This window comes from Balearica regulorum, chromosome 2 (assembly GCF_011004875.1).
Source record: "Balearica regulorum gibbericeps isolate bBalReg1 chromosome 2, bBalReg1.pri, whole genome shotgun sequence".
Classification (NCBI taxonomy): Eukaryota; Metazoa; Chordata; class Aves; order Gruiformes; family Gruidae; genus Balearica; species Balearica regulorum.
Genome location: NC_046185.1, coordinates 164,171,624 through 164,199,307, shown reverse-complemented (window position 1 = coordinate 164,199,307; position 27,684 = coordinate 164,171,624). Strand labels below are relative to the sequence as shown.

The following is a 27,684-nucleotide window of genomic DNA, read 5'->3' as shown; positions in this document are numbered from 1 at the left end:
CATAGTTTGTAAAGCCATTTTAAGCCATTTGTATTGGTTATTTCTCCTCAGAAGTGCTGAGGAAGTGCCTCCTTCAAGTGCTACTTACCATGATTGATCCAACCACAGGACCCTTGATCACCCACCACAAGGCAGTGTTGTCATTCATGTCCCAGCAGCTGCAATTGTTAATGAAAGAATGGGGTGGGGAAAGAGAAGGAAAGAGATAGATAAAGATATAACAAGGTAGTTAATAAACTTACAACAATTTTTAAGAAGTCAAAGAGTGGGAGATTGGTCTTGTAGCTAAATTATTTTACTTGGGTTCAAAGGTACTAGTTCTTTAGTCTGTCCCTGTTGTAGTTTTCCTTTACAGCCTTCGCCCAACTTATCTGAAAGTAAAATAAGTATTTTTGTGGCAATTTCAATGGTACCGCTTACTAAACAGTTTAGCCACTTTGGAAAATGCCTTTATGTGTGTTTCTGTGTCTACAGGCAGTACAATTGTAAAATTGTGCCTTTGAGCTAACATCTCAGTAGAAGGGAAGAAAAGGCAGGGATACCTTGAAGGGTAAGAGATGGTTGTTCCGAAGTTTGATGTCTCGATTACTTTTCCAGGGTAAACAGATATGCATGTTTGTTCCTGACCCTGACATGAGAATTCTCACACATATCCAGTGCACAAGGATGTACTAGAGAATGGTTGTATTCATATCTAGGAATGATTTTCTAGTCATTGGGTTGCAAGTCCTAACAAGGAGCAAGGATTCATCTCAGAAGGCTCAAGTATTGCACAACAGTTGGGGTCAGCTCCTTTTTTAAATTGTTGGGAGTGAGTGATCAAAAATAAAATTGCATTTCTACCTCAGCATTTAAAATCTTCCTCTAGATTCACCAAAGGATTCTGCTGAAGCTTATTCCATATAGATGCATTTAAATATTCGTTTGTAGAGAAAGCTAATTACAGGACCCATTTACATAAGGGTTTTTAACCTTAACATATATTTTCAAAGCTAGAAAAACAATAATAATGAAAAAGAATCTTATTTCCCCTGCCACACTACGCCCGCTACACTATTTTAAGTCGTTAAGAATTTGATTGTCAGTTAAAAAATGTCTTATTTGTCTCCACTTTCTTCCCCTCATACTTCCCTCTGGAAAACATAAAATCACAGAAAAATGTCTACTTTGTACCTGCAGTTCTGAGACGGAGGGTTTCCCTCCCACTGGGACAACAGCTAAAAGTCCCAGCAGTGGTTGTCATGGTGCATTTGTCAGATGCCAAGAAACAATTTGAAAGAGTTTACAGGAATAAAACACTGCTGATCTTATGAGAGCTTAATGCCACTTCTGTGTCATTTAAATGGTAGTCTGGTAGCATCTGGGGGAAGAGTGAAAATCTTTACTTTAAACAAAACTATGTGCATGTGTAAGTGTGAGGAGGCAGAGCTAAAATTTCACCATCAAAGTGCATGTGAGAGATATTCCAAGCAGCTCAGTGACGTCTGGTTTAGAAATTTCGGTTGAATTTATATATGCAATATTTTACTGGATTCCCATAAAGCCAACCCCCAATAAGGGGGTGTGTGGTAGAGCTGGTGAGAAGAGAGAAAATTTAGAGCTGGGATGTCAAATTTTCACAAAATTACATATTTTTGCTTCCATCTACAAAGCCTAGAAACTTAAAATCCCCCCAAATCCATGGGACTGATAGCCGAGATTTTCAAATGCACAGCAACGTTTCTGAGTTACCTGACTTTGGATGCCCAACTTAAAATATTTGAAAGGGTACAAATGTTCTGAGGGAACTCCTTCTTACCCAATCTGGAAATCAAGCTCTTTTCAGTTATCAGGAATTGCATGCCACAAAACAAAAGCGCCTAAAATGACCAATTATCTTTTTAATTCTTTGTATGCATTTATAAACTAGGTGCCCTCTTCTGCAAATAACCCACTATTTGCAGGGCTGAGTCTCTCTAAGACACATATTAAATCTACCCTGGAAGTCTTTAGTGAGTTGACCAATGTTGGAAGAATCTGGGCAAATTCTAATATCAATCTGGCTGTACAAACAGGCATTGACGTATGGCAATTTGTCTGTGTAGAAATGAGAAATTAGAGGGGTCGGAATCTACCTGCTCTAGCTCCAGTCATCCATATTGAAGATATCTACAGCCCAGCTAATTATCTCGGACTCTAGTTGGGACAAATAGACTCTTGGAGGTTGTTGGTTTTGGTTTTTATCTGCACTGATGTATTGTAAATGTGCACTCTTGGGCGATACATCATCCCCTACAAATACTCGTTCTTCTTAGACCTATTCCTCTCCTTTTACAAGATGCGTCCCCAGCAAGCTCAGTTGCCAATGTCTACCTTGTAGATGTCAACAATAAATCAGATCAAGCTCACACAAAAGTTTTTTCAAGGACTTTTTTGGTCCAGTCTCTGTGACATCTATAGGATGGATGTGAAGAAACACCATCTTCTCCTCAGGCAAACATGAGCAGAAGGAAAAAAAAAAGCAATGCACAACAGAACAGTCTGTAATATCAGCCAACAAGCTGTGCTACATAAACAGGCTCCCCAATTTCTTTCAAATGCATTGCTACAGTGAAGGTCAGTCACGCAGGACTCTTTTTTCAGGATGGATGAAGGGAAGGGAGCCAGTGGGACGGGGAAGGGATGTGATTTCCATTTGAAAAGGCCAGAGTCTGATCTCGGTTACATCTCGGTTACATCTCTGGTGTACATCTGGAATACCTCTATTTAATTCAGTAGCGCAGCTCTGGATAAACAGACAGTTGCATTTATCTCCACAAACCTGTCACTTACAGTGATGTGAATCAGGAGCTGAAGTTAAGGGAGCTCTGCCAGTTTTAGAAAGAGCGAGCAGGAGGAGACTCAGACTGGAGTCTGTACTTTAGTCCGTGCCTTTGCCACTGTGGTTTCCCAGTTCAGTAATTTCTGCAATGTTTTCAGGCTCATGCTGGCTTCTCCCCCACCCCCAGAACAATGCTTACTGATTTTTAAAAAGTAACCACCGAGCCGCTCAGCTAGAATCTGTCTAAATGTGTTGCATGCTAAATAGCTTTTCTAACTAAAAGAAAGGAAAGGTTATTTTGGGGTTTTTTTTCTTCCTTTTCCTTCTGCAAGACATTCCCCCTTCCCGCAAAATGCAAGGACTGTTTGGACTCCTAAGAGAAATTAATGCATTTAGGGCCAGTGTTGTAATCATAATAATGACACAACAGGGGTTTCTGGCTTGTTTTGCATGGAAAGAAGTTATTTAATTTGTCTTAATGCCAAAATAGAACATTGGGTCAAAGCACTGGCATCCCCAGTGGAGAAAGGCCTTTATTGGCTTTCCAAAAAATGCATGAAAGAAGAAGGATGAAGAAAACCTGACAGAACAGTCAATCTTGTGTAAATTTTGGATCCAGGTATCTCTAGTAGAAGGTGAAATTAAAACATAAGCCTAAGTCTCTCGGAAATGGGACTTGGGTACATACTGATGCCTTTCACTCAGATCAAGATTTGCAAAGGACTACTGCCAGATTTTCCAAATTTTAGAACAGAATAGAACAGAACAGAACAGAGTATTTCATTTGGAAGGGATCATCTATTCTAACTTCAGTCTCCCTCATTCCCAGCATTTTTCCTAACATTTCACCAATTTCAAACATAGCTGTCATGAAAAAACATTGCTAAGCTTGTATTTTCAAGGTGTACGTTCATGTCCATTCCTACCAGCTATGTCTGCTGCTCTATCAGACCAATCTACTGACTACCGAGATGTGAAGGGCTGTCTCTGGGAGCAGCCTTTCCTTCTGGTCCCTTAGAAAAAGAAACAGAATCTTTGCAGGGTTTTTTCCCTACAGTAAGAGATCATTTGGGTGGAATCTACCCTCCTGAATTCTTTCTGAAATTATTCCATTTCCATTTTAGTTCACACAGAAGACAGGATGTGGATTTCCGTCGCACCTCTACTCATCTCCCCCAATATTTTTTTAAGGAAAAAACCTCTCCAAGGGGAAGCCAAACTCCTAATTGCCTTTGTAAATCAAAGCTCAGCAACTCCTTCTGCAGATTTCACTCATCACATCAGAGATATCTGCAATAATTTCAGCAGATGACCTCATCACATTCGTCTTCCTTCATAATCAGCTCGAGAGGAGAAGACAATCGCAGGTGTGATTCACCTGACAGCTCTTTTAAGATGAGATAAACCATATCTTGGACTCCACTAATTTAATTGAGCAGGGAATGGAGGGCCACTGGGTCGGGGGCAGGTTTACAGGGCAGATGCCATCTTCTTTCATGAATTCACCAGTGCAATAGGGACATAAACATCGAACTATGGCTATTTATGCAGCTGAACAGGAAAGCACTATAGGGTGAACACTGGACCTAAACTACTTGCTTACACAGATCAATGTCAGAAATGGAAGAAGAAAATAGTCATGTCCTCTGATCACCATATTTCTGTTTCATCCTTGCCATCGTGCTGACTGCAGGTGAAATTATTTCCCACGCAGTGATACCTACCCAGTGTCATCAAAGTGAAGTCTCAGCACTGCCCAGACAGTGACGCAAATTGTTGGGGTACCTGTAGAAGATAAGATGGTGAGATCATTAACAGTCTAGACATATTTACTATTCAGCAACAAGCACTTTTTGCAACCTCTCCACTGAGGTTTTATTTCCTAATGGCGCTCATGCATGAAAAAATGCAATTCATTACATTAATTCAGAGCTCTAGAAACATCTGTCTCAGTCAGAGGATGCGTTAGTCTTGGTAGGTTTGCAGAAAAAAACCTGATAACAGGAAAGAATGATGCTGTTTCAGGTCGTTATTGCTTAAAGTTGTTGTACTGCATCTTGTTACACGAACGTTAAAACAGCCTGTACAAAATAAAAACAGTGACATCAGCTTCCGTGTCTAGAGCTACTGTAATTATGCAATAACGGGAGAGTGGCAGATGTTGAGCTGTAATGGCATTATTGTATTCTTTGTATTCTTATGAGGTTTGGTTGCAAATGATTTGCATATATTGTATTTTCTCTGTTATTTTGTAAATAACTGATCTTACTTTACTTATTTAACCAAAAGAAATCAGTAGAGTATTCCATTACTCACAGGAATGTTTTTTTTTTCTTTTTTTCATGAGAAAAAATCCAACCCCAGCCCCCCCAAAAGAGAATATTGGGAGCAAGAATTTAATTTCTATTCCAGACATTTTTTTACTCTTCAAAAAAATGCACATAAAATACAAATTAAATAGAAACAGTAAGAATCTACTGAGAAACCTGGATTTGTTTTCCTTTCTGAAAATACTAAAAGCGTAGTATTTCAGTGGAAATATTTTTATAAAATAATGCAGTCCTGCAAGAGATCTACATTTTATGGCAAATAAAATCTGTGACTAGGAAACTGCCTACATCTATCTTTCTTACACTACTGGAAAGATAAAGTGCTAAAAAGCAAACAAAACAAGGACCTTGATAACCCCAGCTTGCAGCGGTGAACGAGACTGTCATAAGTTGACAGGAACAATTATGTTTCATACATTTTGCAAGGCTGTGTTGATGTCACATTAATTAGTCATTCGACTGAATCCACTTAAGTGAGTCTCTGTCAAATCTGATATTCCTGCTATTAGAAATAAAAATATCCCTGTTAGACCTAGGTGACTGATGAAGCCCTTCTCCTTTAAAAAAAAAAGCATACACAGAAATATTTGAAAGGAAAATGATAAAAAGAAGTAAAATGACAGGCTTTGAGGAAAAGAAGTCATGCATATTTAATTTAAATTGAAGTCTGCTTTTCTCACATGAGAGTACCTAGAAAACATTGGGATCTTTGTGCATTTAACAGATGCACAAAAATAAAAATAATCTTTAAATATCAATCATGGGTCTGACGTGCTATGTCATTTGTGCTGATTTGCACTATATGAATTTGATTGTATGAATAGTGTTCCAAGTCTGAAACATGAGCAGAAAAGCAGAATTAGACTAAATGTGTCATAAAGATATAGTTCAAAAAGCACGTTTCAGATCAGCTTGGAGTTTTGAACCATCTGCTTTATGAATAGACATACACTCACATTACTTTTCTTTACATCAAAAGATATGTATATATCTTCATCATCATCTTTTCAACTTCTCAGTAACATTGGAAAACAGACAAGCCTCAAAAGCTAAAAGAGAACTATTCTTGCTGACTGTGTTTATGCCCTGAGTAAGGAACAGGCATTAGGAGAGATCTCAGGAAGACAGTGGTCTATCTGGGGAGCTTACCAGCATATTGCATATTTAAGAGGAAAAAAATTGGCTCGACACAACCATATGTAGTTCTCATTAATCAAATGAGGACTCTCATGTGCTCAGCACATTGAAAGAAAGAGATAAACATCCAGATGCTGCAAAACGCTGAGCTCTTGCTTATTGCTGCTTCAATGCAACTCCTTCCCCATCAGATCGGAGCTGAGGGGCTGGCTTCCCCCTACATGACTTGCAGCCAGAGTCTGGCAGTGCTTCTGTCCTTGCAAAGTGCCAATTGCTCCTACCAGGTCAGGGGAGCTACAATTCAAGTTCAAATATGCAGGAGCTGAGAAAATATTGTGTTTAAAAACCAACCGCAAACCAAACCTACCCACGTTTGGAGATTCCCTTAATGTTATTAATGGATATTATTGATACTGCTTTGAATATGAAGTGATATAAACTGGTCAGCTAGTTATTATTTATGGTATTCAACTCAAGGGCAAATATTTTGAGGTTTTGTTACAGAATGAATCCATCTGAATAGTTCTTTCATTACAGAGGCTGATTTTCTTAAAAAAAAATAAAAATCTGTTAATATGCTGTGTTGCAATATTCTCACATTCAGACAAACCTATAGATATGAAATTTGTGCAAATTTACTTAAAGGAACCCAACCTCTGGTTTGTGTTCAGATTGCAAATATTTACACATTGTTTTCTTTTATAATTCTCATATTTTCATGTACATAACCCCCAAGTTCTCTTTGAAAACATACTTATATCTCAGCTATAATGTGATTATACATCTGTGGATAGTACAAGGGCAACTTTGAACATCCTTTTCCAATAGTTTCTTTTCCAGTAGCCATCCTATTCCAACAACCTTTATATTCCATAGGTTATTTCTCATCACTTGTTCTCTTCTTCTCTGTACCATTGTTCCTATTGTAGGGAGTCTTTGCCAGGACATGAAGATTTTTGTGTATGTACAGCTGCCTCAGGAGGGAAAAAACCAAAACCAGCTGTGGATTACTTGAAGGTTCAGGTTACATGAGGATGGTTTTTTCAAAGGAGAATAGTTTAAGACATGTGGTTTGTATGTAGACTTTACACATAAATATACAGAATTATTTCCAGATTATTTCAGAAGTATGTTTAAGTATAAAAACTGAGTTTAACCTTCTTAGGGTACATTTAAAATTAATGTATTCTTCTGCATTCATCATCTGACTTCTGCACAAAAATGTCAGCAAAGAACTGTTTAAATTAACATATTGCAGGAATCAATTTATCTCCAGAAGTCCAGAATGAAAAATAATTACACTGATTATCATCATACAACTGGCCTTTCTGAAACAAATCTTGTTTCTTCCCATTGCAAGTTTCCATTTCCCATCCAGGTAGGATGAGCATATCTGGATACCCTTTGGATACATTTTCAATTTAGCTATTATCTGGAAGAAAGGCACAAATAAAGTCTTAGAAAATGGACTAGACTTAGCATTGCAGATTTGATTAAGCTGAAGAACTTGGCATTAAGATCATATCTTGTAGAAGGCAATTCTCAGTTGTGGACTACATCTCTGCAAGAGATGCGGTGTCCTCCAGATTTCGGTTCAACTCTGTTCAGACAAAAAAGCACAACATGGTTCGGTCTGCAGTGGTACTTCTATACAGACTAAAACTATACTTTGAAACTGTATATGAAAATATTAGATGATTTGTGGAGTCATCTTACATACTGAGACACATTTTAGATAAGAAATGTCACATACCCCAGCCAATAATAGTATACCAGTAGAAGTATCTCCTCTCTGGGAAAAACGTTTCTACCAATAAAGTGAATAGGTACAATCCCTCAATGAAAAGCCAGAAGTAGTTGGACATGACACAGTAGTGAAAGAACACCATCACTGCTTTGCATTCCACCTGCAAAGAATCAAGAAAAACAAAGTTATTTCCATGTTGTTTCCATCTAACAGATGATAGAGAAAATGCTTTCACCCTCTCCAAATCTCTCAGTGGAAAGGAACACAGCTGGAACTGGTATTATACACTATTAATAGCAAAGTTTTAAAAGCATGAGAAGAATGTGAGGTGCCACTTAGAGAGCGAAGCTTGAAAGGACCGGTAGCCAATTTTACCAGTGGGACATGGTCAACAAGTGTCTGCAGACAGCTTGAGAACGTCTTGTATTAGTGGGAGTTCACATCATCAATGGATGCTAATTGCTAGATTTAAGCCCCCTTCCAGAGATTAAGTGCAGAGAAGAAAAGCATCCAGTTGTGTATTGAGAAACTTAAGGAAGGATGTGAAATGGCAGGACGATTGTGGAAAGCCCTGAGAGACAGATCAGAAAGGAGGCACCCTCCGGTGTGCAGTTGAGAATTGTACTTCCTTGCCATTTGTGGGTGTTGTCAATCAGGGACAGAAAATGAAAGTAAGCGTAAGTGTAAAAAAACCAGAGAGATTTACTGTAAAAAAATGATAGAAGCTTTCTTTCACTTGCTGGGGTGAAAAGTAGAGAACAAAAGAAAAAAGTAAAAAAAAGAAGGAACTGGGGTTGTTTAGCCTGGAGAAAAGGAGGCTGAGGGGAGACCTGATTGCTCTCTACAGCTACCTGAAAGGAGGTGTAGGTCTTTTTTCCGAGTACAAGAAATAGGATGAGAGGAAACGACCTCAGGTTGGACCACGGGAGGTTTAGATTGGATATTTGGAAAAATTTCTTCACCAAAAGGGTTGTCAATCATTGGAACAGGCTGCCCAGGGAAGCGGTTGAGTCACCATCCCTGGAGGTATTTGAAAGACCTGTAGATGTGGTGCTTAGGGACATGGTTTAGTGGTGGACTTGGCAGTGTTAGGTTTACAGTTGAACTCAATGATCTTAAGGGTCTTTTCCAACCTAAATGATTCTATGATTATATGATAAAGGCCTTAGGTGGAAATAAAGGTCTACCCTGTCTCTGCGAGAGAAGGACACACTTGTCTTTCCAGTGCGGCATCCCAGTGAGACATCATTAGTCCTACAACAGTAGGACTTTTCAACAAAACAGAGTAGAATCAATGTATAAACTGGAAGCTCTTGCCTGGGGCAGTGAAAGACTGACAATTTTGGTTCCCACTTGCATCCTATCCTCTGGGAAAAATCTACAACCAATATGTTTAAACCACCAGATCTTGAGTTTCTTCAAAGAAGCTCTATCAGGGCTGAAGATCTAGTCATTAAATGGCTGATTTTAACATGTTTTATGCTTCAAGTGTTTCAAAACAAAGAGGCAGGTGCCACTATTAGAAGAGTGGTTTGAACAACTACAGATCTAACATGGCTTCAGAATTAAAAGCAGAAATTAGTTTCAATGACAAAGATAAGGCTGACTAAGAAACTACACACCTGCACTTTCCTTGTGGAAGTGACTCATAGGGAATTTAGCTCATATCTGGATGGATAAAGTAGTTCTCAGTTCGGGAACTGAATGTAATTCCATCATAATTACACCCAGTGAGATGATTTATCAAATCAAATGCTAGCCTTAAATGTGAAAGCAATTGAGATTTACATGTAATATATAGATAAGTGCATTTGTGAATGAGACTGCTTTCCATGAAACCACACACTTCCGAGACAAACCTGCGACTAATACTCCTGATTTTTTGAGAGTGTGACCATCAGGGGTATTTTCTATGTCTGAACGGTCACTCTTTACACATGACTCTGCCTGACATCCAGAAGAAATAAAGCTCTGGAGAACAAACAGGCCTTCAGATGAAGGAAATTGCTTGTGTCTGCTCTTATCCCACCTATCACTATGCAGATCTGTGAAGGGGAGAAACCTGAGTCAAGTCAGAAACCAAAACCTGACACTGATGACATCATGACACAATGCCATCCACAGTTTTTCTGTGAACTGGGAGGGAATTTTACCACCTATTACCTTCTCTCCCAATAGCTTCTCAGCCTACGATACACAACAGAGTGCTGCCTGCCTCACTATTTTTTGTTATCTCATGCTGAAAAAAACAAAGGAATAGACTTTGGCTTTGATTTTACTTACCGTTGAGATAAAACAGTGGTTGCCATCCTGTTCAGCATAAAGAACGCCATCTTTAATGAATACAGATATTGCACGGAGTATGAATGAAACAAAGAGGTTCATGTGGATAAAATTTCGAGTGCAGTGAAGCTTCCTAGAGAGGAAAGAGCAAGGGAGAGGAAAAGAAAAAAAAAGAAAAAAAAAGAAAAAAAAAAAAAAGACTTTTCTTTCATGGAAATAGCACACTAGACCTATCTGCACACATGGCCAGAGCTCCTAGCACTTGGATGATAAGAGTAGCAACATCTGAAAGTCAAGAGTGTGGATAATACTGACCCTAAACCTGGCCAAGAGGAGGATTTGGGAATTTTCCTGTAGAAGCATGCAGGGTAGTATAAAATAGACCCAGTCCAGTGCAGCTTCTGCAGTTGCATCTACAGTCTTCTGAAACATGACTAATGGGGTGTGTTCAAGCTGGGGGAACAACTCTGTTAAAGGGTTGTCTCCCTCTTATTCTACATCAGGTAAGATAAAAGCTTAAACATTGTTTTGGTCCGTTAATTTCCAGTCTCTTTCCTCCAGCAACTGAACAGCTCACTGCTCGTGTCCTGACTCACCTGAAACGACACAGGATAACCATGGCGGTGGTCAGGGAAACAAGAGAAGTGCTGTATCCCACCGTGTACAGAGCCTTCACAGATAGATAGTAGTAATCCTTGGGAGGGCAAACAACACACAGTTAAACGGTTCATCTACAGTCACATCTTCTTTACCCTGTCAACATGTAGGGGGAACCATGGGCAGGACTTGTTTCTTGAACAGCCTGGTTGTTTCCTCCTCTTGGTACCCCTGAGATCTCCCTGTACGTTAGACCGTTGCTTTATTTTTGGCATACCCTTGGGCCTGCACACCATCAAGCTTTGTCAGTGAGCTAGCAAAGGCTGTCTATATTTATTTGACCATTGTGCATGTATCTGCAGCAAAAAAAGCAGTTGGCTAAGGGATTCTTTAGTCAGTAAGGGAAGAATGGGGACTAACCCCTGCTTCTAGAAGTTACAACCTGTAACATTCTTATTCTGGAAATAGTAAGTACTGGGCTAGAAAGGATTTAAATCTTGCTCCTCACATTTTTATGCTCATAAATATCTGATTATTTCATTCTAATCACCATCAAATCAGAACATGACCAGAGGCTGGACAAAAAGCAGCCTGCTGTTCCCCCCTGTTCATTTGTTTTTAATTATGAGATTAATTCCCACCTGGTTATCAGACTCTGTTTCATTTTCATCAAAGCCGCAGGCATCATAATAATGAGGAAAAGGTTCAGACCAGCCATCTTCAGTGCAATTTCTGCTGATGTCCCCTATAACAAGCACAGCTGGGAATGTCACATTGCTGAAGTAAACCCCAGGACATACCCTCCCTCCCCTTGGTACACGACTAAAGAAAACCCCACAGTACCACTGGGGATACTATCTATGTGGCCACCCATAGAAGACTTTAATGGCATCTTGAAAGTTTAATGACATCTTTAATGACCAATTCTACAATAGGCACCTATGGATGTCCACTACTACAGCTGGTCACCAGAGAGCAAAAAAGATTTAACCACTATAGCCAGTGCCTCCAGGCCACCGAAGAGCTCATTCCCAAGTGGGTACCTCAACCAGGGGTCAGCTAAATATCCATTCCTCTCCATTGACTCTGAAAGGCATCTAGGGAATAGAGCTTTGATGTGGACATTTACACTTCAGATGGCTAAAGGTTAGGTCCGGTGCTTAAATACAGGTAGGCAGTTTGTGCTATTTAAGATGTTCTGTATTATCTGAGGCATCTGCATGGGACTGGAAAGAAAACACAAGGCTAACATAATTTTCTGGAGCAGCTGCTGGAAGCCAGGCAGGATACTGTAAGATATGTAAAATAGCCACCATATGGCTCTGCTGAGGCAGCTGGATTGTTCTCCTACAGTCAGATAACATGTATCCCACTCAGTTATCTTCAAGCCTTTAGATTTCCTAGGCTCTGATCTGAGAGTGACTTTGTGAGAAGGGTCTGTAGGGAAACAAAGGAAAGATGGAGTGGAAATCTCTTCCCTGGTTCTGTCTGCATAGCAGTATGTTCATTTACACCTCCAGATGCCCAGTGTGGCTTCAGTTAACAATTTCAAACCTGTTTCAGAGCTTCTTACATTCCCCTGTTCCAATCTCAGTTTATAACCTTACTCTAAAGCAAGTGTTTGCAAGGAGGCTCAAAACTGGCTCAGAGAAAAGCTCTTTCTCTTTTTCTCTCTTTTTATGCTAATTGTTTGGTTAATCTATCAGGGCTAGCTCCTAAATGGCTTTCACTGACACAACCAAAAGGCTTAAGACTTTATTGGGAAACAAGAGCTGAGGGTAGAAGAGGAAAGTGTCTCTTGGCGCTCTGTTACCGAGGCTGCCTAAGGTGGGCTGCCCCCGTGTTGCTCTTTTTAAGCACCATTATTCTTGCCAGAGCTCGATGACCTGGCTGAAAAATTAGAGCTGTGCTGCTGGCTGCACTCATTCCTCCCTAGCACAACAGAGTTGTTTCCATTTATCGAACTATTACAGTTTGTAGACTTTGAGCTGTACCTTGACCAAAATTGATGGAAATTTACAAGGTTTGGGGGATTTTTTAATTATTATTATTACTATTATTATTATTATTATTAATTGTGGTTGTGCTGCTTTGCATTCTTAGAGCAGTTTATTCATGTAGTTCATAACACCAGCAGTGACCTTATTTTAGAGAATCTGTTCATCATCCATGCAGCAGAATATATCTATTTAATTAGAGCGTTCATTTAAGAACATTGCATTACTTGGCAAATTTTGGTAAATTACTCCTGCACATTCATCCCCAGTTTTCTATGGAAAATAACCACTGAATCATGGTGTTGACTTTCCTTAACTCCATTTAGTAATTACTGTTAAGCAGGTAGATATAATTTATAGAAACATACTTGCTAGATTGCAAGGTTCAATAGTGGAGGAATAAATTTTCATAATACTGCTAAAAGTAATGCACCAGAAAATGTGTTGCCATAATTAGAACTGATTAGAAAATAATACCTAAATGGCAGGAGAAAAAGCTTGGAGCTTCCTTTTTAACAGAGTTAAAATAAAAGGAGAAACGTTTCATGGCTCTGTTTCTTACCTAGGGGAGACTGGGCTGTGCTTTCCAGCAGGTCATAATCACCTATAAAAGTGGAAATTTGGTATGAAATTGTTTTGATTGTGTTTTGTATTAGGACCCAAACTGATCTCTGTGGAAATCAGTGAATCCAATCCGATTGATTTTTATTTGTTTGGATTAGGCCCAAAGGCAATAAATACTTGATTCTGTCTTTTCAGGAAATAAACACAGTTTTACTTGTGAGTTTAAATCAAAGCTGAACCTGTAAAATTAAAAAAATGCTACTGCAAGCAGTGAGCACATCGCTAAAAACACACACAATCAAATTAGGACCAATTTTATTGTAAAAATATAAAAGTCAGTTATTATATCTTTGGAAGTTTACATTTATAATCCATAGATATTTAGGTATGGTCAGTTTTCACAGAGTGAATGAAATACTATTTCCATCTGTCAATGACAAAGAACAATAATTAATCGGTTTTAAGTAAAACAGTTTAATTTTGTGGTTTTAGGTCAGATTACATTGTTTTCTATAAACTTATCAGACTCGTACTTTCACTTTTTATTACAGTGTTAAAATGAACAACATGTATGCATTATCATAATAGCTGTTACACAACTTTTCAATAATCTGATATTGTCGTGTGGTTTACTTCAAACTTTTGAGAACAGAAGTGCATAGGAGGGAGTGAACACAACTGGTTCTTACCTGCGTGGGTTTGCCCCAAGTTATCTACTTCCCAACCTGAAATTAAAAGAATAGAAATAATTAATTTGATCTTGATAATAGCTTGCTTCCCATAAGAGTAGTGGATGTAGCAGTGCCCAGAGAAGAGCTGCAAGAAAATTGTGTTTAAACCTTTTTTCCAAGATCAGTACCATATATTTATGAGTGGAAAGTGCTTTTCAGAAGATGGTTGATTGCATTCTATTGTCAAATCGCTGGTTATGGAGTTTCATCAAACTCTAGGAAGGATGTGAAAAAGAGATGAGGCAGCTTTTCTGTGGGTTACTTTTTTTTTTTTTTTTTTTTTTTTTTTAGAGGGGAAGGGTTTTGAAATAAGAAAGACCCACAAATTTCCAAAATATTGGGCCAAAATCCATGCTGATTTGTATACAAAAAATACAAAATGTTACAATGGGAAATCATAAAAGTTTGGGTTTGCATTATATTTTTTTTTCCTTTTGCTTTCTTTTGTCGTTCCAAAATAAAACATTGGGATTATCTCAAACCAATCTCCCACCCACCCTACTAAATTCTTAGCCCGAATTGCACTGAAGTCAGTATTTCCTAAATCCTCAGTGGATTTTTGGCTCAAGCTGGGTGTTGGGGGATGCACAAAGAGGAGCTGCCGTAAGCCACCGAGTGGTGCTGCTGCATCGTGCACGGAGAGACCCAGAGGAGCCTGACAAAGCGGACTGCAAACAGCTCTGCCAGTGGCCCACCAACCAGTGAAAAAATGTTTCCAACGTTTAATTGACCAATAAGGCAGGTTAAATGTATGGATTAGTTTAGTTCTGTATCGCCTGGAGTAACCCCAGGGCTTCAGGTTGTTCTTCTTTCACCCTGAAGGTATGGTCGTATTTTAATCGGGGATTGGAAAAGGTATTCACCGATTTGTATGAGAGTGTTTTTATTAAAAGTGAAATCCAAAGATTGATTTTGATCCTATGGGAAAGGAGAAAGACAGCGTCTAAGGAAAAAAAAATAGTAGAGTCATTTCAGCACACCATAAAATGCATTTTATATTTTGTACTTTTTCAAATTCCTTATCATGTAGTCATTTTAAATGAATTGATTTTTTCTCTCTCCTCTAAAGTAAATCAAATGTGCTTTTTGATCTTCTAAGATAGAAAACAGAGGATTTAGTGTGAACATGATGGTGGGAGTCTAGGAAACTAAGCTGGAGCATCAGGTAGGCTGTACTGTATCTTTGATTGGATGTATTCAACGTCAAACCTACACATTCAACACACCAGTTACTCTCGAGGGTTAATCCTGAAAGCCATGATGAGGACACCCTTGGTGTCCTGGCTTCTCTGCCCAACTCCAGCTGCTTTCAAGATTTCATATATGAGAATTCTTGGGTGTTTGCAAATATTGGGTAGGTGTACTGACTCTGAAGAGAAGTCACCAATGCTTTGAGCAAACATTTTCCAGCAAAGATCATTCAGCCTGCTGCATCAGACTAAATTACCAGATGCTGCAGAAGTGCTACGGCTGTGCTCCAGATTCTGGCAGAATAACAGGGATGCCACTGCAGAATGTTTTGGACAGCCCTATTTCCCTCCTGAGCCTACCAAAACCCAGGTTTATTAACAGTGATATAGCTCAGATATAGATGCCTGTGTTGCTAAAATCTGAATTCAGAATACCAACTTTAGAATAACCGGTGGGATTTTTAACCTGTGGTTTTTATTAGGCAGGGGATCAAAGAGCAAGGCATTGTTCCTTGATCACTTTTCATAGTGCCTTTCATAGCCTGCTGCCACTCAAATCTGTAGCTCATAACGGAACTGGTTCCTTACATGAGGTGACTTCTCTCAAAGCCCGGTAGCTTCTTCTTGTCCCACAGAAGTAGGATAAGAGGCAGCTGCAAAAAACTTCCAAAAATCTTTTTGATTCATAAAAATCCAGTTTTAATTTATCAGTTGTGCAGTATGGCTTAAATCCTAAAATATGATATTACAAACTTTCCAGCATTCTTGCTGGAGGAAAACCAGGTAAATGTTAAGTGGATTGAAGCCTGATGTTCCTGGTATGTTAAACTGATTAATCAGAAAAATATCTTTTTTTAAAAAAAATTAAATGTTTCAAATTTAGCTATTTTATTCCTATAATATGAAATGGCAGAAATAAAAATTACCATTATTTCACTCAAAATGTGGGTGGCAGTTGGTCACAGTGATGTTAAAATATTAGATTTTAGTTCATTTTGAATTTCATGACATCAGTAATAACAGTTAAAGCATTATATTAATGTAGGTTTGTAAACCGAAGAGGTGTTTTATATCAATAATTTTTATATACTCAAATTATTATTGCATTTTAACTGTATTTGGACATTATGAAGGGATTGACATTTTCAACAATGTTAATTTTCTGATTACTGTAGGAGCAAACTTGCCTTTTATTAACATGTTTTTCTACATCTGAGTCCTTGCTAATGTACTGAAGTAAGTTCCAGCACAACCTTTTACTATACAGGCTTTTAGGCTTGATCCATCAACCTAATTTTCACTAATAAGTTAAGCTATTGGCAAGTCAATTAGATTTACACCGAACATTATGCCCTGAATTACAACTAAAAGTCAAAGTTCATCTAATGAGTACAGGATAACAAACACACATATATAATTATATTCGTATGTGTATACATATATATATTTATATAAAAGCATACAATGAGGGAACATACAGCCACCATCTGGCTTTAAATTCCCGCGTGCTGCTGCTGCCCTTCTCTCTGATACCATATGTTTATGTACCCTGCACCAGAATATGGATGTTTACGTGACAGATAACTGTGCCAATGGCTATGTTTGCTCACATGTATGAGAGCGTGATGGGGTTTATTTGGATTATTTCTGTGCTTAACATTTAACATGTCTACATATATAGGGACAAAGCCTGAGCTTGCATTTGGGTTGGGGTTGTAGGAAGTCCAGACATAGGGCAGTCCCTCTCGTTTTTCAGGCTATTACCTTGAAACTCTATTTTTGATTGGGTTTTTTTTGGTTGGTTGGTTGTGGTGGTGTTTTTTTTTTTTTCACTTGAGTGCCTTTCTGACTCTAGAGAGACCTCAGCAAATTTACTCTAGTGTCAGTGATGCAATGAGCAAAATTGTATGGCACCTCGCTGCGTGGGCTTTCACATGAGTCCTCTTGTTGCCTTGCTCTTAGGACATAAACAATGAGAAGTTAGTGCATCAGCCTTCACTGATAAAGCAGAGAAAGCCTATCAAGATGATTATGAAAAAGGTAGAATAAATACATTGGTCTCCCAGAAATGAAGAATAAATAAAATATGTTTTTAATCTGCATTTTGGAATCCATTTTTCAGGATTTTAATTCAAGGATTACGGTCATGACTTACGTTGACACCTGTGCTCCTCACATGTAGTTAAATAAGAGCACAGCCCAAAATACGGAAAGGTAGACCGAACTACAGCTATTAAACAGTGTCCTAGAACATAATTTTTTTAAATCAATAATTACATTAGTCAATAAACTCCTGAGGAAGGTAATGTTATCCTTGACAAAGGATGGTTTATCCAGTATGTTGACAGATAGTGTTATTCACTATTTGACCAGACTGAATAGGTCTTTTGGAAGGTCTTTTGGAAAGTCTTTTGTTTTTGGGAAGTATTCTTCCATTAGTGTTTTAACTGTTATTATTAATTAGATGCTATTTGCAGTACTACTTAGACACCCTAGAGAAGATCCATCAGAACATTGAATTGTCAGTTCTGAAGACCAAACAGAGAAACCAAACACAGAAAATATTGCTTATTTCTATTTTCTACATGAAGAGGTGAAAGAGAAGAAAAAGAAAAAATCAAAGGATATTGCCAACGGCTACCCACAGAGTTAGTGGCAGAGACCCAGATCTTTCATGACCTTTTCTTGCACATTTATCAGACTTTATTCCTTGGTTTTCATTTGCTAGGCCCTAGAAAACATAACTACCTCCTCACTATCCTCCAATGGATGACATGTTTGATGCAAGCAATTGTTGCTTCTGATTTAACATGAGCAGGACCTGCAAAGCTAGAGCCAAGAAACAGCCTGTGTACGATCAGCCTCGGAGCTCAGTGCAGCCTTTTAGATCGTCTCCTTTGTGCCAAATTTGTGCTGGCTGCTTTTGGTGTCAGCTGGCATGGCGACTGCTTTATCTCCCGTAGATTTGTTCATCTGAGCACAACTTGCATTTAACCCTTCTGTTCCATCATTTGTCCCTTATTAGTGGCGGAGGAGGGAGGGAATCGGCAGCTTCCAAAACTATTCTGTCCTGAAATGGCTTGCCCACACTTTTCTCTTATTCCTGTTGTCCTCATTTCAGTATTATGGGTTGGAGGACAGGTCCACATGGGTAATCCTCCAAAAGGTTGGATTTCCACAATGTTAAAATCAATGTGCAAAGCTCTCACTGGTTTTACCGCATGTTGATTCTGTCCTTTCAGAAAGCACGGAGACTGGGGCAGAGAGAGGTTATGGCAAACATTTCCTACAATCACTTCTTATCATGCTGCCCAGCAATGTGGATAACGAGCTGGTTAGGCAGGAATCCGATATTCTCCTGTTTTATATAGCACTGATTAGAAGCTTAACATTTAATTTCTAAATATGAAATAAATCAGCGAGCTCTCACGCCTGGCTCCGCAGCATCCACCACACTCTGTCTTTTTGCTCCCTTCCCTCTCGCTGCATGCTGCTCCTATGCACCAGCAATCTGTTCAGCCGGCTGGCAAAGCCGCAGTCGGGAGCAGCAGTCTACTTAGCGGCTTTTCTGGGGCTCTCTGAGCGCAGCTACCCCTTGCACACTCTGCCTGCCGCTTCTAATGCCCTCTGCCCACTCCTGTACCTAGGCACACACAGTCCCACATGCACACTATCCGACCATGCTGATTCCTTTGCTACGGCGCTTTTTTTTTTTTTTTTTTTTTTTTTTTTTGGGAAAGTGATCCAGAATCACCTGCTAGGTCTTTACAATCTCATTAACAGGCAAGCCAGGCAAGGTTACAGAGTACATGGCCTTACAGGTTCCTACACCTTTCCCTATGCGAAGTGCTTCCCTCCACTTTTTCCAGGGGTTTTGGTCTCTCCAGCCTCATGCCCCATAGATGATACTTTAAACTACAGATTGCAAGTCAATAGCATTTACTGTATATGGCCGTTTGCCTGCTCAAAGGGATTTGTGAGCACAGTGTTTGCACAGAGAATACAAAATTAAGTGGTATGGTTCACTGTATTTAGAAAGCAGGAAAACTGAGGCAGAGGAAAATTATGGGTAAGATTAGGAAGCCCGGTTCATACTTAAATGTTTGAATAAGAACTGGTGCCTGAGGACAGCTGAGGAACTGATCCTGTGGGGCAAATTCATCCCATCCAATTTACCCACCTGAAGATAAGTTCATCTGGTTTTAAATTCTCCTCCCATAAAGGGCAATGAGACTGGCACTTCCAGAGGGTGATTTGTTTTAGACTTTTACCACAGGATGAGACAAAGCAGGTTCTGCAACATCTTTGTTACCCAGTGGTTGGCACAAAACGTTGCAGTAAAGGCAGTAATGGAACTGATATACAAATCCTTTCTTCCTATGTCCCATGCTAATTTCAGAGTACATGGTTTAATGATATAGAGACAAGAAGTCTCAGTGAATCATGCCTGGAGATCACAGGAGAATACCAATGAGGTCTCATGTGGAGAACATAAAGGCCATACTATATAGGGCTGGGTGAAGCAGGACTGATGTACAGATATGATCAATAACATGTAAAGGAGACTATGACTTTCTTCTTTTCTTCCTCTTTCTTATCAAATGGTATGAAACTAGCAGTGGACTGAGGTCACCATAGCAACTGCTAGGCATCATCTAAACATTATGTATATACTTCCTATGAGGCTGGCTGTCACAGGAGCATCCTCAGAGTGCAAGATCAACGTAAATACTTTTGAAAGATCTCCTGGCTCTGAAGAGGGCAGGGGTCATATTTCAGAGAAAAGCAAATGTTTTTCAAACAAGGAACACAGAAAATAAGAAACGTTGTCCAATGGAGATTATCAGTTATGAAATAAGTGCCAGAGAAGCAAGCATATTAAATCACTTGCTTAAAGGCAAGAACAAATGTGTGCCCACCACACCTAAAATCTTGCAATCAACTGGAAATCCTTTCTCAGTTATTTGAGGCAAGAGGAGAAACAAGAATAGAGCAAAGACTGCTAATAAAGGTTGATCTTTAGCTGAAATACTCTGCATCATGTATGTTTGAGTGTCTGAGCCACAAGTCCTACGTCCCCATAGTTTTGTGGGAAAGGCCATAAAATGTCCTTTTTTTCTGTAAAAAGCATCTAAGAGGCCTTAACTACTTAAATGGAAATGTAGATGCAGTTACTAGTCTTTGATGACAATATTTTCCTCCCATTTCCCTCTGCATTGCAGATAGACTTTGTGATGCTGTGACCGAGGCATGCTTAATTATAGCTTGTCCTCCTCGCTTTGGAAAAGCTGAAGTAATCCCATGGCTTTACTGCCTGTGGAAAGCCTAGGGATGAAAGCCAGCAGAAGAGGACTTGTTATCTAGAAAGCACTATTATCTTGGTTATTGGCAAGACTTACTATTTGCAACATGGACACTTAGTAGGTCTCTTGTACCCCTTGTACACAATTTAGGACTCGCTGAGCACTAAGCAACAATAACACATATGCAATCTGCAGACAGCTTTGAAAGCTGTCCAAAACCTTTAGCTGGTATAAACCAGATACCCTTGCACTGAACTTGGTTCTGAATGCTACACAGAATCTCATATACAGTGAAGGATGAAGCTAAGGTATGCACCGAGTCCTGGTTGCTTCAAAGACCACTTAAGCTCTGATGGCTCATTATTACTCCCATGATGGACATGCTATGGGGTGGATCATGTCTGTTTTTCAGAGACTACTCCTTGGTTCCGGTGTTTTTCTTCCCTTGGTTTTCGTGCAGGATGTTGAAATACCCACCAGGGGTGAGAGATACTTGAATAGAAATTTAGACATTTGCATTGATCTGTGCCTTGCCTATTTGACAGGCAAATGCAATTTCCAATTTCAGTCTGCTGCAATGCTGATCTTAATTTCAGCTAGTAGCAAAGAAATCCTGCATCTTCTACCTCAGTAGAAAATAAGTGAGACATTCTTTAACAGTCACCTTTTCTTTCTGTCTTTATAAAAAAGTATCAATACATAACCCAAGCTAATAGAAACTGTAACTTGCAAATATTTTCAACAGCTTTCACCTTGGGAAGACAATGACTTTTATTGTCTTTTCACCCAGTTTGGGAGTTACATACCATTTTCACAGTGGTACGTAGTCATCACTTAAAGACTTAATCAGGACTCTTTCCCCAGAAACGACACAGAAAGACTTTCCACATATAAACATGTAGTATCACTTCCCCTCTCATTAACTAGTGTCTTGTCATCCTATTCTTTTTGACTAGGGATAACATCTAAACTCAGACAGGAGAAAAAAGCCACAGATGGCTTCCCAAATCCAATTAACCCTGCATTCATAAATCTCATTGCCCACTTATGATATCTCTAGTGCAGTGTATGTGTATATATATATATATATATAAGGCTCTGTGTTCTTGCGACAAAGTACTTGAGTGTCAGTCAGTGTTTTTAGCGGGATCAGTAATACACTATTTTTAATTTCTCTTTCTCAGGGACAATAAAGCTTTTTGGCTGAGCAGTGAAGTCATATAACTTCCAGAGTAGCAGCAAGCCAAACTCTTTGGTTCAAAGATGTGAACATAAGATATAATACCCTCTTAAACTCTATAATACCTAGATACATTCTTCATTCTACTAGATTTTAATTAGGATCCCTTAATCGTGATATCAACATAGGATGCATTTAATGTGTTTGGTAAAAATTATGTACATTTTCTCTGTCTTACATAGCAAACCAAGCTTTGTAGTAATGTTGTTTTGGGTGTAGCAGGTGGTGTCCTAGACTGAGCACTAGATAAACATTCTGAATTGCTGGAAGATTCAGTAAGAGCTAATCATACTTATTATTTGCATTTGTGAATGAAAGTATTTTCTCAATGTGGAGCATATGGCAATGCTCAGAAACTGCCTGTTATCATTAGTATTAGTTTTTCCTGAAAATCAAAGATCTAAAAATATGTTAATTTCTGATCTGGCTATTGGGCTTCTTTCAATGGTTCATTTGAGGAATGTGTCTTTATAGTTTCCCAAATATCTCAGCTGTGCAGGGCAAAGAAAGAAAAACACAGATTTGGCTTCTGTAGATTTCCACTGCCAGGCAGTATCACCTCTATCTGGGCAGAAAAAGAAAAAAAAAAAGAAAAAAAAAAAAAGGGGGGAAAAAAAAACGAAACAGAGAAAATTTTCCAGCTGGGAGTGAAGATCACTATGTTGGGGCCATCTCTAGGTGTTGCTGTATCATACTGAAATGCAACATCACAGCTTGACACACTTTTCTTTTTTTCTCCTTTGCAAAGATACCTTAGAATGTTTTAAATGTACTCCATTCTAGAGTGGTTGTCTCTGGAGTTGGTACTGGGAAGGCACCAGAGAAAGCATAATATGCAAAAGTGACAGCATGGAATTATAGCTCCCAGTGAAAATAAAATTGTGAATTGATGGATATCGATCAAAGAAGTTAATGTTGAAGAGGAAAAGAAATTAATATTTAGGAACCCTCTAGAAGGAAAGCCAGTGTAAATCCTTAACCTACTTGATTAGAAAAGACTCAGGGGTGAATATGTTTTTTTCATGTGGAGAGATTTTGAGAACGATCTCTTTGTTCATGGTCCGCCTCTGAAAGGAAATGAAAATTTCTGGGGATTTTGGAGGAGTAGAGAAGTGAAATGAAATTTTACAAGGAAGGGTCACCAACCACACAGCATGGGATTTAACATTAGGCTTTCTGTAAGACATTGACAGCAGTTCAAATGCTACTCCACAGTTCAACTGCAGTGAAGGTTAGAGCAGAGTATATTTTCAAATTAAAAGCAGCAACAGCTGGTATTTTTAGCTAAATCCATAGATAATTTTTCAACAAAGCATCTCTCCAGATAGACAGTTTAGTTGTTTAATTTTTATTTTGTAGTCTTTTTTTTTTTTTTCCCTTCACATTTTACTGCATATGGAAATCAGACATCCACGTCAAGGCAGCCAAATTCCTTTCTGAAATTCATAAAACAAACTGTCCCATTCGGTGACTTCATTCATCTCAAGATAAACATTTGAGATATAGGTCAGAGGAAACATATTCTGCAGGTACCCATTACTTTCCATTTACTGAACCAGAATCCACGAGAATAGGTCAGAATTACATATACAACTTTTAGATATCCAAAGCCAAGTAAGAGAACTCCTACCCCCACTTTAAGATTAACACATCATATGGTTTGCCTGTTGTTATACAAGCAGCAATACCTACAGTTGCTTCAATGCTTCATAGGACAAAATTTTTAAATGTGTAATTTAAAGTTATTGCTACTGTTTGTAAAAATCATTTATGGTTATATAAAATTTTTGCCGTATTAAGAATGAATATGCTACTAATAAATATTACTGTCACTGCCTAGCATAGTTACATATTCTAGAAACATAGCATCAGCCAGAGGATACTATAACAATCTATAAAATGTGATTACCCATGTCTTAAAAACATTTTAGTTATCTAATAACCCTTTATTTAAGGAACCATCATAAAATGTGACTTTTTTCATTAAGCCCTCATTGAAACAAATACACTTGGCTAATTAAAATTAGCAGCAATGATAGTGAAAACTCATGCTGATTCACCCAGGAGAGTGATTACGGATGTAGATATTTCCACCTTGGGGTCACTAGTACAAAGCCAGCCAGTTCTGTAGAGATTTCAAACTGCTCCAGATTAAATGTTTATTTGTTTGTCTAATGAATTATGAATCTTGGGTTTGTTCCTACTGAACAGATGTCCAAAAACCCCTCAAACCCAACGCTACAAGAGGTAACAGCTGTCACTTTTGTTAGTGATCCTATAAGGAGATAAAGAAAACAGGACATATGTTTACACTGGACTGACTATTCCTCCCCTAGGATCATACTATCACCCTGCTACAGGTTCAAAGGTGAAGCACAGTATGCGAACAGGTCTGGAAGTCCTGGGTAAATAATTTAAAAATATTATTCCAGACCTTTATTTTACATAGGTTATAGTTATAGTAGAGCTTTTCATTTTATATAAATGTATTTTCTATTTTTCTAAAATGTATATTACTTTTTATTAAAAAAAAATAAAATAGTCTTTCCCATTAACAAGTAACAAGTTAGTGAGGTGCTGGAATAAATTGTATTGAGCGAGCCTTGCCTTTGAGGAGGGAGATGGGTTAGATGATTTCTCAAGAGCCCTCCTCGCCTTAATTACTTCAGAAATAATAGCACCATAGAAAAGAAATTTCATCAGTAAAAGTGAAAAGGCACGATATTTGTGTGGGTTATAAATAGAAGCATCAGAAACATCCCTTGAAATAAAGAATAGTTAGAAGGTCCATGGCAGAGGTGTGTGGACAGGTTGTGCTGTAGATGTACACAGCACCACTCTCCATAGTATCAAATTAGCAATATCTCTGAGCATTGCGTTCAAAACAGGCAGGCAAAGAGAAAAAAGTGTGATGTTATGTCACCATGTGTTTGCACACTGTAGCTTAAGGGTATGTAGGGGGTGTAGATTACAAGCCACTGAAAAGGAGGGGTCCTAATGGAAATTCAGACAGATGCTGTATGAGCAGCAGGCTTCCTGCAGTTATATCAGAAGATAACAATATAAGAGCCATCTGCTGATGGACAATAAATAACATAAAAGTGTTTTGCCTGCAGGCTGCAAGTTTCATTGATAACTGGATAGTGAAAACTTTTGGTTGAGTGCAAATTCTGTACAAAGGATGACCAGAATTGGTTTGACAGTCAGGCTGAATGACAAGTTGTCAACAAAATTTGATTAAAGTCATGGAAAACTAAAAAAAAAAAAAAACACCCACACAAAAACCACCCACCAAAAAAAAAAAAAAAACAAACCTGAAAGAGGGAAGAATATTTCCTTACCCATGCTGGATACAAACCCTACTGGATGCTGATGTGTTGTTTTTTCTTTTATCACTAAACACGGATGGCTCAGTAAGTGCCATTGTACCCATTGAATCAATACTGAACCAATATTACAGAAGTAAAGATTATGTTTAATTATACCGGCTATAATTAAAGCACATAGAATTACAGTAGTAATTATATTTTCATGCTTGATAATTTAAAGAGGGACTTATCATTCCCTGTTCAAAAATTAGGTTCCTAGTTTAAGTGAATTGCCCTTAGTACTTGCCATATGAAGAGAGGTGTCTCCGAGGTACGATTCACCTCATGTCGCTTGGAATAATTTAAATTGCCTTCTGTGGGTCTCTTTCTCTCCACTGACTACAGATGGAGTCTAGAGGACTTGTACAGAGAAAACACTGGAGTTTCATATGGGTAAATTTAGATGAGGTAATGATCGCCCTTAAATTCTTCTCCATTTCACAAGAGCACTGGCACTTGCTTCAATGTCTGGACGAGTTCAGATGGATGTATTTAAAGGTGAGGATTTCAGTGTTCCTGGAGCTGTGTAGGAAACACTGACTCCTACAAATTGTGCTCTGTGTGTGGCAATGCAGAGACGGTGGATTTCGGACTCAAAGCTGTAAATGAATAATTCATTGGTAAAATAATCTTTGGGAAAAAGGATCCCAGGGGAAAATGATGAATTTGTTCCTCAATGGAAAGTGCTAATTAAGTGATCTGCAGTAGCCTAGGTGGGTGCTGGGAGGAGATGGGCAAAAATATGTTAATTATCAGCAAAGACTTATTGTTAGCTAACATTGATGGGAGGACTTAGACTCTCTCAATCATTCAGCTGGGAAGATAATTTCATGGATTCATGAGGAAAAAAAAAAAAAAAAAAAGGAATTTCAAGAGAACATCTAATCAAGCTATATATCTGCTGTGAACAACTTAATAGTTATTACATCCTGTCCACACACTCTCATTTTTGCCTCACAAATTTTCATTTCTAAGGTTAAAAAAATAGAGAAAGGACAAGGGGGGGTTGGTATCATGCAGTGGCTTGCACAGAGACTCTTCCCATTAAAAAAGACTAAATAATATTAATAACTAGGTAAAATAGTATTACCACTATTAAGGTAGGTTCTCCTTTTAATAGCAAATCATTTGGGAACAGTGGTTGCATTGAATAAGGACTGAAGCTGGGGTTTAATAAGGTTTGGTTGGACACAAGGGCAGAACATCCCCTTTAACAATTAGAGTTGGTGATATTTTCTTTTTCTACACAAACATCCTGGTTTTCTACAGTAGTTTTTCAAATTGAAGCCCAACTCCAGACCATTGTAGAGTTTTTGATTTCCCTTTATACCAAGTAGCTAAGTGAGGTTTTACACTCATGCTGGCCATGGAGCTTTACCAGACAGAGGCAAAGAACAAAGAGAAAATACTTTACCATCTTCAGAGATGATAAATCTGAACAGTGCAGGACACTTGACAAAGACAATTTCACCCACACTTGCAGGTTTCCAGCATGTAATATTGTCCCACATTCCTGGGCAACCTATAGACGAGAAGGAGGCATAAAATACATTAGTGGTGGAAATGCATTCCTTTCTTCACACGGTCATTGTACTTTATAGTTGGTTCTTCTATCCATAAAAATGTGCTTGTTTAGAATAATAAACTTTATCATTTTCTAATAAGTTATCCCTGGAGTAAAATAATTTTCATTCATGAGAATAGCATAAAATATGTAGCTGCATGGCACAATAATGACTAGACTCTGTGCTGACAGATGACATTTCTTGGTCTCAATTAAATCACTCCAACATACACCAGAAACAAATTAACCCTTGAGCATGAAATCTACCACCATCTGTCTTTTAGTATCATTTAGCTATGATTCAGTATTGCTGAGCTAAATCTTTAGGCATCTTTGATTTAAATTCTATAAATTTTTGTTGCCTCTAATCCTTGTCAAATCTTGGGTACTGGTATATTTTGGAATTTGACCCAGAGAGATGACTGGAAACTGAAAAACTGATTCTGCTTCATCCTACAGACAGTTTTATGGATATGTGAGGGAAGTTCACTTCTTTCATGTTGTTAATTTTCTTAGTAAAGAACTGTCATAACTGTTGTAATATCATTCACTCTCTTTACCCCAGTCTTTGCTCTAGAGCATATAAACTCAGTGTCAAAAGGATGATTTTGACCTCTAATGATTTCTTAGAATCATAGAATAGTTTGAGTTGGAAGAGACTTTTAACGGTCATCTAGTCCAATCCCCCTGCAATGAGAAGGGACACCCTCCACTAGACCAGGCTGCTCAGAGCCCCATCCAGCCTGACCTTGAATATTTCCATGGATGGGGATTTCTTGCATAAGCTAAAGACAGAATCAGGTCTTTAACAACCTGAGATTACGCTTCAGGTA

General features: G+C 38.5%; 1 protein-coding gene across 10 annotated transcripts in view; it reads right to left on the bottom strand.

The window, feature by feature from the left end:
- Positions 1–27,684, bottom strand: part of ADCYAP1R1 (ADCYAP receptor type I) — a 146,394-nt gene that overhangs the window by 29,203 nt on the left and 89,507 nt on the right. For 8 of the 10 annotated variants that reach the window (XM_075746811.1, XM_075746801.1, XM_075746804.1 and 5 more), the window contains exons 4-12: positions 26,702–26,809; positions 14,145–14,180; positions 13,454–13,495; positions 11,536–11,639; positions 10,894–10,991; positions 10,298–10,430; positions 8,021–8,174; positions 4,525–4,585; positions 89–158 (exon numbers count right to left, since the gene is read on the bottom strand). In XM_075746811.1, coding sequence (XP_075602926.1) covers positions 89–158; positions 4,525–4,585; positions 8,021–8,174; positions 10,298–10,430; positions 10,894–10,991; positions 11,536–11,639; positions 13,454–13,495; positions 14,145–14,180; positions 26,702–26,809 — 806 coding nt within the window. The remainder of the gene's footprint in view (positions 1–88; positions 159–4,524; positions 4,586–8,020; positions 8,175–10,297; positions 10,431–10,893; positions 10,992–11,535; positions 11,640–13,453; positions 13,496–14,144; positions 14,181–26,701; positions 26,810–27,684) is intronic. The other 2 variants (XM_075746803.1, XM_075746809.1) reach the window with 1 other exon arrangement.